This window comes from Pleurodeles waltl, chromosome 3_1 (assembly GCF_031143425.1).
Source record: "Pleurodeles waltl isolate 20211129_DDA chromosome 3_1, aPleWal1.hap1.20221129, whole genome shotgun sequence".
Lineage (NCBI taxonomy): Eukaryota > Metazoa > Chordata > Amphibia > Caudata > Salamandridae > Pleurodeles > Pleurodeles waltl.
In genome coordinates this window covers 708,819,988-708,835,013 of record NC_090440.1, presented here as the reverse complement: position 1 = coordinate 708,835,013, position 15,026 = coordinate 708,819,988, and the positions used below count along the sequence as shown (strand labels likewise).

At 45.9% G+C, this 15,026-nt stretch overlaps 1 protein-coding gene and 1 non-coding gene across 3 annotated transcripts in view; both read left to right on the top strand.

Annotated features, from left to right (window-relative positions):
- Positions 1–14,462, top strand: part of PABPC4 (poly(A) binding protein cytoplasmic 4) — a 196,504-nt gene extending 182,042 nt beyond the window's left edge. For both annotated transcript variants that reach the window (XM_069223417.1, XM_069223418.1), the window contains exons 13-15: positions 6,389–6,519; positions 13,218–13,317; positions 14,012–14,462. In XM_069223417.1, the coding sequence (XP_069079518.1) occupies positions 6,389–6,519; positions 13,218–13,304 (218 nt within the window). In that variant the 3' untranslated portion in view covers positions 13,305–13,317; positions 14,012–14,462. The remainder of the gene's footprint in view (positions 1–6,388; positions 6,520–13,217; positions 13,318–14,011) is intronic.
- On the top strand, positions 13,419–13,550 carry LOC138286284 (small nucleolar RNA SNORA55). The gene has a single exon (XR_011201943.1). It is a non-coding gene; the product is annotated as a small nucleolar RNA SNORA55 (small nucleolar RNA).
- Positions 14,463–15,026: the final 564 nt, after the last annotated feature.

Sequence of the window (15,026 nt, the reverse complement as noted above, 5' to 3'; positions counted from 1 at the left end):
ATGTATACATTTTCAATGGTAGGTCTGCTTGTGGGACTCCGAGAATCGCATGAGCAACACACTATATTGGGGAAGTTTGTTTGTTACACTGGCGGCACTGGGTCGACACCAAATGTGTCAGTTGTGTAGGCCAGGTTGGGTTGGGCGACACGGGTGGGGGGGGGGGGTCAGGTGAAGGTACAGTTTTTGGGTGTTGAGTGGAGGAGTTCGTATCCGGAGAGAAGCTGCTATTTCACAGTAGAGAAGGGTCACTGGACAAAAGTGGGGGTGAAAGCAATATCTTGGAATGTTAAAGGGTTACAGAATCCAATCAAGCAACGGCGAATATGGTCATTCATACGGAAACAGCAGGTGAGAATAGTAATGTTACAGGAGACGCATCCCTTACCAAAAGAGCATGAGACGGTCCGTACTAAGTGGGGAGGCCAGCTATGGCATTCCAATTTTACGTCCTCTGCACCGGGGGGAGGTGTTCTATTATGATTAGATGCTAGTATACCTCTCAAGGCACAGACGGTCTCATAGGCAGCTGATGGCCGCTACAATGTAGTGGTGCGGTAACTGGGAGGTAAAGACATGGTACTGTTATGCCTTGAACATTGACACACCAGGTGTTTACGAGGGAGTGGTACGTCTACTGACACCATACGCACATTGAAATTATCTGGGTGCAGGACAGTACCTTTGTGCTATACAGGGATCTACTCATCTCGAGGCCCATGGCATGACCATTGGGTATGTCCTCAAGGGCTTTATTGGAGGGTACGGATACACTAAACTCAGTGGAACTGTGGCAGGCACAACATGGGCAGACACGGGTTACTCATTTTAATCATCACCACATGGAACGTTCTCCAGAAACTTGTCCATGTACCCAGAACAGGCAGCGCAATTCGGGGAAGTGCAGTGCCTGGATAGCACTCTATCAGACCATGCCCTGCTTGCAGCATAGCCGCATGGACGGTCCTACGTAGCACCAGTGCCGCAGTGGAGCTTCCAGTCCCGGGCATTACACAATCAGGTATTTAGGGAGGATATTCAGGAGGCAATTCAAGAATATTTTGCTCTAAATATGGGGACTGTCCAATCTGCAGGAATAGTGTGGGAGGCAGTCAAGGTGACCATTAGGGGAAAATGTATGGCTGCAACATATGGGATGCGTAGATCATTAGGAGATACAATCACACGATTGGAACAACAGATAGTCGACATAGATAGGCAGGCTCCACACAATGTAAGAGGTATGGAAAGTATGCCATAAATAAGGGGTGAGCTAGATGAAGCTTAAGAACACATTAGGGAAGGATGACCAACATGAGCAGGGTGATACCGCTGGTCGGCTATTGGCGTGGCTGGTAAACAGAGAGAGAGAGGAAAATGCAGTGGTAACACTAAGGGATGCGAACAGTGGGATGCTGACAGCCCAAGATGCTATCCTGGATCGTTTTGCTGAGTTCTAGTCTGCACTGTATACAAAACAGACCCAGAGAGAGGAAGCAGGCATGGAGGCACTTCTTGATGAAGCATAATTACCTTGCCTGGACGAGGACATCCGGGCCCTATTCAATTTACCAATAGATGAAACAAACATTAGATGGGCTATCAAACAAATGAACACAGGGAGGGCACCGGGCAATGAAGGAAGTGGAATTTTGACAACTTATGTTGACTTGCTGTGCGCACCACTGTTAGCCATGTATCGGGAGGCATTCAAAACAGGGGTGCTGCCTGCATCACTGAGGAAAGCACATATAGTAACTCTGCCAAAACCGGAGAGGGATCCTACTGACCGCAAATCGTATTGCCCACTATCAATGATCACAGTGGACGCAAAGATATTGGGGAAGATGCTGGCCCAGAACCTGGCAAAGGCAGCAGGGGGGATCATACATACCGATCAGGCAGGCTTTGTTGGCAGTTGTAACACATCCACTAACATACGAAATGTATTCCTTCTCATAGAGCAAACTGCAGCAGAGGAGGGACCTTGCGCTCTGGCTAGCTTAGATGCCCATAAGGCATTTGATACGGTTGATTGGGTATTCATGGACCAGATGCTGAGACAATATGACCTGGGGGTGGACTACCTGAGATGGATGAAACTACTATACACTGATAGTAAAGCTGGAGTGAAAGTTGGTCACAGGATTTGTGGCGCCTGACCGATATTAAGGAGTACTCAATAGGGGTGTCCCCTATCTCCCCTGATATTTGCGATGGTCATATAACCACTGGCACAGATTGGACAACATAGACACAGAGATCTGGAATCTTGTTGGGAGGACCAACAGGAGGTCATTTCTCCATATGCTGATGACGTTCTGTTGACCTTGAGTAATCCAGCGGGTAAGTGGCCAGCGACCATGGGTACCATAATTGTGGTGGGGGCCTTCTCGGGCTCAGATGGAATGCGGATAAGTCAGTGCCATATCCAGTACCATCCGAAGGGGTGAGGGATGATCCTATGCACACTATGAGTACAGACCACCCCGATTAAATATCTAGGGGTTCACTTAAGTTCAGATATGAATTAAACCTTTGACTCGAATGTGGGTAAGATGTTGGTGAGCCTGGAACGATGCGTGAATAAATAGCTGCGTATTCCAATGTCCCTGATGGGGCGCATAGCCCTCAGCAAATTGATCATGTTGCCTAGAATTCTATATGTGTTACAACATATGCTGATGCGCATACCAGAATCCTGCTTTTACAAGCTGGACAAATTACTCAGACTGCTATATTGGGGGCATGGAAGGGCGAGGATACATTTGGAGATCCTGAGATTGCCCTGGGATGGTGGAGGGTTGCAGGCCCCGGATTTCAGAGCTTACTGTTGGGTCTCTCATCTGCAATAAATAGTACCGTGGCTTCAGGAGGAGAGCAATGATCCTGTGGTTGGAATATTGAAGCGTCTGATTTACCTCCGGGAGCTGCTGGCATTGCCTCTAGTCCCTCTAAATAAAGGGCTATTATACCTCAGCAGGTCAGGACACCACTGGAGGCATAGGAGCGAACATCTAAAAGAGCGGGTGATCTGTGTATGCATAATATCTGATTCCATGCATACAGGTCTCAGCCCATCACAGCCGTCATTTTTAAGAGCCAAAGAAGGGGGACATATACCACAGAACATAGGGGAGTTATATGTGGTTAGTAGGATGGTTGTTATACGGATTGTCATATTAGATGGGGTGTGGGAGGTGGTGGCTTCCTGGCATATGCAGGCCCATGGGAAGGATTTCCTCAGGAACGGAGACACACGTTTTAAACCAAACTCTAAATGATATGTGGGACGGGGGTAAACTCATAACACGGTTGTACGCACTGGTGTTGCCAACCACGGCTACCTGTATGGCAAAACTGAAATCACAATGGGAGGAGGATCTGGGGGCAGAGCTGATGGAACGTGAGTGGCTTCCCATGCTAAGCAATTGCAGAAACGTCACACGTAATGCACACTTGAAATAGATCCACTGCAATTGTTTACATAGGAACTAATTCACGCCGCAGTAGCTTCATAAATTGATCCTACCAAACCAGAGCATTATCCTAGTGCAGGATAACTGTAGGAACATATATACACATGTGGTGGACATGCCCTGGGGCTGCTGTATTTGGCAGGAGGTGATCAGTACATTCAGGGAATTGACCAAGCTGACGATTCAACCAATAATCCAGTTGTGCTTGATGGGTTTGGTGACTCAAGCCTGAAACACGAGACGTATGGAAATAATAGTGTACAATGGAACAGGCCAGGGGGCCTGGCAGATAGAGATATGATAGAAATACACTTACAGGAGACAATGGAGGGTCCCGGGGAGATGCAGGCAGACGAACTGGCAGAAGTTCGAATGGAGGGGGTATAATGAATATATGATGTATATATGAGACGTATTTAGTGACCAGTGCCTAAATTAAAGTGCAAAAAGAACTGCATCAAATGTAAGTGCTATGACATGCTCCTTGTTGGGCGGGGATGGGAGGACATAGGCTGGGAGCTTAAATGAAGCTGTAAGCTACACTGTTATTTTTTTTTAAACAATAAAAGAAATATTTAAAAAAGAAACAAAATTACAAAAATAGCTACGAGTATGGGAGCCCCACAAACACCACCCACCAGGGACTCCCTTCATAGGCATCTTTATAGGTTTGCACCAAAGCCCACTTCCCCAGAAGAGAATTAGTCATACCAAAGACTGCAGCATTCATACCATCAGCAAGGGGGTAGGAGCTATACAAAGGAAACATGTTGGGAAAGCAACTACAATAGGGACAGAGGCAGAGGTACACCAACCAGGTGAGGCGTCTACCTCCAACCACCGACTGGAAATGCATTCCCTCTTAAAGAAGCCCATGGACCTACCACTTAAGAGGCAAAGTCGAAAAGGTTTGTCCACTACTGTAATTCTAAAACTCTGGACCCCTTTAAGCAAGAGGCCCAAGACATTGTTTGTAATTTGCTTCAACATCACAAGTCATGGTTATTATATACCACTACATGTTTACACCTTTCAGCTATTCCTGCATACACGCAAACCAGAGAACATTCTTCTCTTTTTAGGATTGCAATCATTAAAGCGTTCGTGGAGGGCCTTAAAAGGGTTATCCCACCCAAAGTTCCACCTGCCACTCTCTCAAATGTCATTGTAGTACTCACAAGTCTAATGGGGCCCCCATTAAAGCTACTGCATTCTTGTTCTCTGCCATTCTTCTTGTAGGAACGTGGTTTCCTTATAGCTGTTACCTTACTAAGGCACATAAGTGAGACGGTCTCTCATTTTGCAAGAACCTTTCAATTAAGTCTATCTTGAAAGGGTTGTCCCAAGAACTGACCCTAAATTACTTCCCACGGTGGTATCTCCTTTCCACCGTAACCAAACAATTGAGCTTCCAGTCTTCTTTCATCACCCATACTCTGCTGTAGAAAGGGCCCTTCACACCTTAGACTTCAAAAGATCCCTATTAATAGGACTTCATGTTTGCTAAACCTCATAAAAGCCTTGTAGTATTAAAGGCTGGTTTAGCTAGATAGCCCGTTAAATGTGTTCAGACATGCTACTTTAAAACCAAGAGACTTTTTCCCACTCCCCATACGCTACACCCTACTATGGAGAAAAGGTCAACCATGGCTTTTATAGAGAATGTTCCGATAGCTGACATCTGTATAGCAAGGACATGGTCAATTCCATACACGTTTACAAAGTATTACTGTGTGGATATTCTCACCTGTCAATGGTTTACGGTTGGCCAAACTATGCTACAAACTTTGTTTGTCATGCACTAACTAGCCACCACTTTAGGGAATACTGCTTTATTGTCTATGCATAGCATGTGTATGTAGAGCCACATATGCTACAAACCAAAAATGTTACTTACTCTTTAAGCATCTGATCGGAGCTTGTAGTGCTGCAGTCTGGAAGAAATCAATCTGCATGAAGATTGATTTCTTCCAAGGGTGTGGGGAAGGGTCATATGGTTCACTTGACATTGTGGTGCAAGATTTATTGTTTGAACAAGCTGACTATTGCCTTTGAGAGCTGTTCGAGGTGAAAGGGTTCTGCACTGATGGCCACATACGCAAGCCTCCTTTGGTTATGGTAGGTGAATTAATTCACAATTCAGTGTTGAACAATTAGTTCACATTTAAGAGCCTCAACGATGTCCAAGATAGCGTGTCCTAGAGGGTTGTCTTTGGTGGGACCTTCTAAAAGTGCTTGTTCCTTTGACATGGAACTTTGAGAGCCAATTGCTACTAAAGAAGTACAAGGGATGTCCTTAAAGAAGGGTATCCATGAGTGGGACTGTATGTCTTGAAGGAATAATCATGAGTTAGTCCATTCAATACTATATAATGAACACTGTGTTGTCGCTATCAACCGACTAAGGCCCTGAGTAAACACTATCTCTACCTGGAAAGGTGGATTACTCCCAGTATTGGTTCTGACATGACGTCTGCCGATCACCAATGACTTGTGCTGTCCCTTCCTTTAAGTGGCAACTACTGTCCACACCACCACCCATTTCTTCTGCCACTTCAGACATTTGCTGTAAATCTCCGAACTGCATTTGGCCATTCGACTTCCCCTCTAGCTTCTGCTGACATCTACAGGCCTCCCTTGAATACCAGCTGAATCTTTTCAATTTTACCACTGTTTACCATTTTCCCAGGACTCTCTTCGTCTGTTTACCTCTGGTGATGTCCACTAAACCCACCCCCTGATCCCTCCAGTCTTATGAGTCCCCCAAAAGACCATGCCAAATGACCTTACTTTGCTGTACTCTAACGGGCCTCTCACTAACACCTGGAGATTTGTTGCTGACCACGAGCTGCTTTCTGATGTACTTTGGTGACTCTGTGCCTCTGTTGATTCATCCTCTTTTCTTCTAGGAGAGCGATTGTTCCCCCTCATCCAAGCTATGCATCCCAGCCTTGCTGGAAAAATCACAGGAATGCTGCTAGAAATCGATAACTCAGAGCTGCTACACATGTTGGAGTCTCCAGAATCCCTTCGCTCAAAGGTGAGGATTAACGGATGTTGGGTGTGCAGTGAACATGCCATCTCTGTCCAGCCCCCTTATCTGTTCCAACCTCATGAAGTACATGGTGAAGTAAATTGGCACTTCATCCTCTTGTCCTATCAAAAGCTATATGTTCGATGGCATCTGTCGCTGTAGATACACATGGTATGCATGAGCTCGCCATCTGGTGTTGGGTCGGAGTGTTACAAGTTGTTTTTCTTCGAAGAAGTGTTTTCGAGTCACGGGACCGAGTGACTCCACCTTCTGTGCTCATTGCGCATGGGCGTCGACTCCATCTTCGATTGTTTTCTTTCCGCCATCGGGTTCGGACGTGTTCCTGTCGCTCCGAGTTTCGGAACGGAAAGATAGCTGAAGACGGAAGATTTTCGACGGTATCGTTGCGATCCGGTTAGAGATAGACACATACGACGACGCGTTGAACATCGAAGCGCCTCGGTGCCCTTCGGGGTAGATTTCGGCACCCCGTCGGGGCCTAGTCGGCCCGACCGCGTGGAGGACAACGCCGATGGATCGGACCCCGTTTCGATTCTGCCCCGAATGCCACAACAAATATCCTTATACGGACCTACACTCGGTCTGTAATCTGTGCCTGTCACCCGAGCACAGCGAAGAATCCTGTGAGGCCTGTCGGGCGTTCCGGTCCCGAAAAACTCTGCGCGACCGTCGAGCGAGAAGACTCCAGATGGCGTCCACGCCAAAAGAGCGTCCACAGTTCGAGACAGAAGAGGAACAGGAGGAATCCTTTTCCATCCAGGACTCAGACTCCGACGAGCTACACTCTACAAGAACTGTGAGTAAGACGTCGAGATCAAACCTTAAAAAAGGAAAGAAGGCCCAGGGGACGCCACTGCCAACCGGCCATGGCTCCACCCAAATTCTCGGTGACCAACAATCGGCACCGAAAAAGGCCCATTCAGTGTCGAGATCGTCCGACTTCGGTCGAGACACCGGCACGCAGCCTCCTCGGGACCGAGAGAGTGCTAAACAGAAGCATCGACACCGAGAGTTCGGTGTCGACACGGATCGACGCCGAGACAGTGGCGCCGAAGACCATAGAGGCCAGGAATTTTCGGCACAGAAAAAGAGGAAGGTTACCTCGGAGCCGAAAAAACAATCGACTGGGTTTTCGGAGCCGAAAAAAGCGACATCAGACCCTGTTTCTGGCTCCTACACTGAAGAGCATTCTATGTCTTCTCAAATGAAGAAACATAGATTTGAACAAGAACTGCAATCCACTGACGTGGATCACACGCAAAAGCGTATCTTTATTCAGCAGGGGACTGGGAAGATCAGTACCCTTCCACCTGTCAAACGAAAGAGAACGCTTCAGTTTACTCCTCAGCAACAAACAGCACAAAAGGTAACACCTCCTCCCTCGCCTCCACCTGTAACTCCGGCTTCGCCAACTTACACCCCGTCACATTCGCCAGCTCACACCGCCATGAGCCACGATGACCAAGATCAGGATGCGTGGGACTTGTATGACGCACCAGTGTCTGATAACAGCCCAGACACATACCCAACTAGGCCATCACCACCGGAAGACAGCACAGCCTACTCACAAGTGGTGGCTAGAGCAGCATTATTCCATAATGTGGAACTACACTCGGAACAAGTAGAGGATGATTTTTTATTTAACACCCTCTCCTCAACCCACAGCTCCTACCAAAGCCTGCCGATGCTCCCAGGCATGCTACGCCATGCAAAGGACATTTTCAAGGAGCCAGTTAAAAGTAGGGCAGTGACGCCTAGGGTGGACAAAAAGTATAAGGCGCCTCCTACGGACCCTGTATTCATCACCTCTCAGCTGCCACCAGACTCTGTGGTGGTAGGGGCTGCCAGAAAACGGGCAAACTCACACACTTCTGGGGATGCACCTCCCCCAGATAAAGAAAGTAGGAAGTTCGATGCAGCCGGGAAGAGGGTTGCTGTCCAAGCAGCAAACCAGTGGCGCATCGCAAATTCACAAGCGCTGCTAGCGCGATACGACAGAGCCCACTGGGATGAGATGCAGCATCTCATTGAACATCTCCCAAAAGATCTGCAAAAAAGAGCAAAACAGGTTGTTGAGGAGGGTCAAAACATTTCCAACAATCAAATACGCTCCTCCATGGATGCAGCAGACACGGCCGCAAGAACCATTAATACGTCGGTTACCATCCGTAGGCACGCATGGCTCAGAACGTCTGGATTCAAGCCAGAAATTCAGCAGGCAGTGCTTAACATGCCAGTAAACGAGAAACTTCTGTTCGGTCCGGAGGTCGACACAGCCATAGAAAAGCTCAAGAAGGACACTGACACTGCCAAGGCCATGGGCGCACTCTACTCCCCGCAGAGCAGAGGATCTTATAACACCTTCCGCAAAACACCTTTTAGAGGAGGGTTTCGGGGTCAGGCCACACAAGCTAGCACCTCACAGTCCGCACCGCCCACCTACCAGGGACAGTACAGGGGAGGTTTTCGGGGCCAGTATAGAGGGGGGCAATTTCCTAGAAATAGAGGAAGATTTCAAAGCCCCAAAACCACTACCAACAAGCAGTGACTCACACGTCACTCACCCCTCCCACACAACACCAGTGGGGGGGAGGATACATCAATATTACGAAGCATGGGACAAAATAACTACAGACACATGGGTCCTAGCAATTATCCAACATGGTTATTGCATAGAATTCATGCAATTCCCTCCAGACATACCACCAAAATCACAAAATTTATCAAAATACCATTCACAGCTTCTAGAGATAGAAGTTCAAGCACTACTGCAAAAAAATGCAATAGAATTAGTACCAAGCACACAAATAAACACAGGAGTTTATTCACTGTACTTCTTGATACCAAAAAAGGACGAAACACTGAGACCAATTCTAGACCTCAGGGTAGTAAACACATTCATCAAATCAGACCACTTTCACATGGTCACACTACAAGAAGTGTTACCATTGCTCAGAAAACACGACTACATGACAACCCTAGACCTCAAGGACGCATATTTCCATATACCAATACATCAATCACACAGGAAATATCTAAGGTTTGTATTCAAAGGAATACATTACCAATTCAAAGTATTGCCTTTTGGTTTAACAACCGCTCCAAGAGTATTCACAAAATGCCTAGCAGTAGTCGCTGCACACATCAGAAGGCAGCAAATACATGTGTTCCCGTATCTAGACGACTGGCTAATCAAAACCAGTTCGCTCACACAATGCTCAAACCACACAAATCAAGTCATACAAACCCTCTACAATCTAGGGTTCACCGTCAACTTTGCAAAATCAAACATTCTGCCAAGCAAAGTACAGCAATATCTAGGAGCCATAATAGACACGACAAAAGGAGTAGCAACGCCAACTCCACAAAGGATCCACAATTTCAACAGGGTCATTCAACACATGTCTCCAAACCAAACAATACAAGCAAGAACAATACTACAGCTCCTAGGCATGATGTCCTCATGCATAGCCATTGTCCCAAACGCAAGACTGCACATGAGGCCCTTACAACAGTGCCTAGCCTCACAGTGGTCTCAAGCACAGGGTCACCTTCTAGATCTGGTGTTGCTAGACCGCCAAACTTACCTATCGCTTCTATGGTGGAACAGTATAAATTTAAACAGAGGGCGGCCTTTCCAAGACCCAGTGCCACAGTACGTAATAACAACAGATGCTTCCATGACAGGGTGGGGAGCACATCTCAATCAACACAACATAAGAGGACAATGGAACATACATCAAACAAAACTGCATATAAATCATCTAGAATTATTAGCAGTTTTTCAAGCACTAAAAGCTTTCCAACCAATCATAACCCACAAATACATCCTTGTCAAAACAGACAACATGACAACGATGTATTATCTAAACAAACAAGGAGGAACACATTCAACGCAGTTAAGCTTGTTAGCTCAAAAAATATGGAAGTGGGCAATCCACCATCAAATTGGTCTAATAGCACAGTTTATTCCGGGGATCCAGAATCAGCTGGCAGACAATCTCTCTCGAGATCACCAGCAAGTCCACGAATGGGAAATCCACCCACAAATTCTGAACACCTACTTCACACTCTGGGGAACACCACAAATAGACTTATTTGCAACAAAAGAGAACGCAAAATGCCAAAACTTCGCGTCCAGATACCCACACAAGCAATCCCAAGGCAATGCCCTATGGATGAACTGGTCAGGAATATTTGCTTACGCTTTTCCTCCTCTCCCTCTCCTTCCTTACCTAGTAAACAAATTGAGTCAAAACAAACTCAAACTCATTTTAATAGCACCAACGTGGGCAAGACAACCCTGGTACACAACACTGCTAGATCTGTCTGTAGTACCACACATCAAACTGCCCAACAAACCAGATCTGTTAACGCAACACAACCAACAGATCAGACACCCGGACCCAGCATCGCTGAATCTAGCAATCTGGCTCCTGAAATCCTAGAATTCGGACACTTACAACTTAGTCAAGAGTGTATGGAAGTCATAAAGCAGGCCAGAAGGCCATCCACTAGACACTGCTACGCAAGTAAGTGGAAAAGATTTGTTTGGTACTGCCATCATAATCAGATACAACCACTAGAGGCAACTCCAAAACATATAGTAAATTACTTGCTCCATTTACAAAAAGCAAAGCTAGCCTTCTCTTCTATTAAAATACACCTTGCAGCAATATCTGCATACCTGCAAACTACATATTCAACTTCCTTGTATAGGATACCAGTTATCAAAGCATTCATAGAAGGGCTTAAAAGAATTATACCACCAAGAACACCACCTGTTCCTTCATGGAACCTAAACGTGGTTCTAACAAGACTCATGGGCCCACCTTTCGAACCCATGCACTCTTGCGGAATACAATTCCTCACCTGGAAAGTTGCCTTTCTCATCGCCATTACATCTCTAAGAAGAGTAAGTGAAATTCAAGCGTTCACAACACAAGAACCTTTTATACAAATACATAAAAATAAGGTCGTCCTACGACCTAATCCAAAATTTTTACCAAAAGTTATTTCTCCATTCCATCTAAATCAAACGGTAGAACTACCAGTATTCTTCCCACAGCCAGATTCTGTGGCTGAAAGAGCACTACATACATTAGATGTCAAAAGAGCATTAATGTACTACATTGACAGAACGAAGAACATCAGAAAAACTAAACAGCTATTTATTGCATTCCAAAAACCTCATGCAGGTAACCCAATATCAAAACAAGGTATAGCCAGATGGATAGTTAAATGCATCCAAATCTGCTACCTTAAAGCAAAAAGACAACTGCCCATTACTCCCAGGGCACATTCAACAAGGAAAAAAGGTGCTTCAATGGCCTTTTTAGGAAACATCCCAATGCAAGAAATTTGTAAGGCAGCCACTTGGTCTACGCCTCACACATTCACTAAACACTACTGTATAGATGTGCTATCCGCACAACAAGCTACAGTAGGTCAAGCTGTATTAAGAACTCTATTTCAGACAACTTCTACTCCTACAGGCTAAACCACCGCTTATGGGGAACTAACTGCTTACTAGTCTATGCATACCATGTGTATCTACAGCGACAGATGCCATCGAACTGAAAATGTCACTTACCCAGTGTACATCTGTTCGTGGCATCAGTCGCTGAGATTCACATGGACCCACCCACCTCCCCGGAAGCCTGTAGCAGTTCAGAAGTTACCTTCAATTTTGTACATTTGTATATATATTACTTAATCCTTTAATAGGTACATACTTACATTTTTCATTGCGCGGGCACTATTACTATAGTACAACTCCTACCTCACCCTCTGCGGGGAAAACAATCGAAGATGGAGTCGACGCCCATGCGCAATGAGCACAGAAGGTGGAGTCACTCGGTCCCGTGACTCGAAAACACTTCTTCGAAGAAAAACAACTTGTAACACTCCGACCCAACACCAGATGGCGAGCTCATGCATACCATGTGAATCTCAGCGACTGATGCCACGAACAGATGTACACTGGGTAAGTGACATTTTCATTATGCTTCATAAAATGGCTCACCCTTTGCATTGGCCCACTAAGACAATCCCAACTATCTACTCATCAGTAATCACCCTTCATCAGAAAACATCTTCCTTGCTTCAGTTCCTAAAGACTGCTCGGCTGCTCATAGTGTACAATATAAAAGTGCTGCTTCTCTCTCCTCAGTAAGGCCCACCAGCCAACTTTGCAAAAATGTCAGAGATGCTCAAAAACATCGCACCTCCCTTTTGCACTTAACAGACTCCCGTCCTTTTGATACATCCCCCTTGTTAGTAACTTTCTAGGACATGCACGCAAGCGCTTTGACCCGTTGTAAGAATTGTGGGCTTTTAACGTTGCCCACCTCACGCCTGTCACTTTCACTCGTTTGTGGGCTTGTCCCGCCTTGAGGCGGTTTCATTGCCGCCTTGCAGACTGACCCTGTTACATTGATAATTGCACGATTGTCGATACGTTTGAATGTGAGCAAACTTTTTTTCCTTTTGTGTCTCTCCTTCGCACTTATGCTCATGGCGGCTTTGAATCGGCTTGCTAATGTCAACTAATGTTTTACACTTCATTTTCAATTTATGTGGCAAGAAAAGTCCAGTTAGGAATTTACAACGCCAATAGCTCTAACTCGAGCAAATGCAAGACCCATTGCATTGCAAATGCTTTTTTCTTTTTCCCGTTGTAGGTTGAGGAGGCTGTCGCCGTGTTGCAGGCTCACCAAGCCAAGAAAGAAGCTGCCCAGAAAGTGGGCCTTGTTGTTGCTACCTCTTAAACAAGGAAGACTTGTAAGTATTCCCTAAGAGCTCTGAATTTTCCATCCCGTCGTATTCTGCTATTTTTAAGATCCTGACAGCCCCTTTGGGCCTGAAGTACCTCATGATTTCTAGCACCCAACTCTCCTTCAGCTGCTCTTTGTGCAGCATTGTGGGTTTAAATGGAGTGCTACAGAAATGCAGTGTAAATCCAGACATCTGTCTTGTACTGCACACAGACCTGTCTCTACAACGCTGCAACACATTTTATCACTATTCGCGAAAGCACTTCTTCGAGCACAATGTTGGTTTGGCGAGAGAAGTGGAAAACCCTTGATGTTCTTTGAAAAGAGGAGAGAAGGCAAGCTGCTCAAAATGTACCCCGAGGACGGCTTCTCTTTAAAATTAAGTGACTGGGCTGAGGGTTGTCTGTTTCCTATAAATGTAAAAAGCTTCATTTGCAGAAGGGAAAAGAAGTGTGATGATATGTGACAGCTCTTTAAAGAGTTAACTTTTTTTAAATGCTTTTTTTTTTGTTAGTTTCTCTTTTCCTTCCCCCTTCCTCGTGTATGTTTTATACTCTTTAGATAATTAAAAAATCATGATGGTTATTTAAAAAAAAAAAAACTTTTTGGTTTCCTTCATGTTTGTATTACCATACTGCATCTCTTTAACAAAACATGTTTTACATTATGCATTTTGAACTCTGTCTTTTCTCTTTTAAAAGTATACAAAGAAGCCAAACGGAAGACACCTATTTCAGATGCAAGACTTGGAAAAAAGGCTAGCCGGTACAGTGCTGCTTCATATGGATCCCTACATCCACAGTCTGAAGAACTATATAACCACTGCACACAGTGCGGTGGTTCAACAGCTCAGAAGGCAGGTCCTGGGCCGTCACAGATGGTGGGATACACTGCAACACATCATGGCCCAGAAAAAATACCCTAGAGCTTGGCCCTGCACTTCTCTGTGCTCATCAATAGCTGTGGAGCACGAGCATGTAATATCTCAGCCCTGTAAATTCTTTTACCAATCTAAAAATGGTGCACAAACAATTGATGGCTACTAACTACTCGCCCACATTGTTTTTACAGAGAGACATACATTTTTACCACTTACATATAAAATTAGGGAAACTGCACAAGATGGTAATTGAAAAGCAAATGTTCGATGGCATCTGTCGCTGTAGATACACATGGTATGCATGAGCTCGCCATCTGGTGTTGGGTCGGAGTGTTACAAGTTGTTTTTCTTCGAAGAAGTGTTTTCGAGTCACGGGACCGAGTGACTCCACCTTCTGTGCTCATTGCGCATGGGCGTCGACTCCATCTTCGATTGTTTTCTTTCCGCCATCGGGTTCGGACGTGTTCCTGTCGCTCCGAGTTTCGGAACGGAAAGATAGCTGAAGACGGAAGATTTTCGACGGTATCGTTGCGATCCGGTTAGAGATAGACACATACGACGACGCGTTGAACATCGAAGCGCCTCGGTGCCCTTCGGGGTAGATTTCGGCACCCCGTCGGGGCCTAGTCGGCCCGACCGCGTGGAGGACAACGCCGATGGATCGGACCCCGTTTCGATTCTGCCCCGAATGCCACAACAAATATCCTTATACGGACCTACACTCGGTCTGTAATCTGTGCCTGTCACCCGAGCACAGCGAAGAATCCTGTGAGGCCTGTCGGGCGTTCCGGTCCCGAAAAACTCTGCGCGACCGTCGAGCGAGAAGACTCCAGATG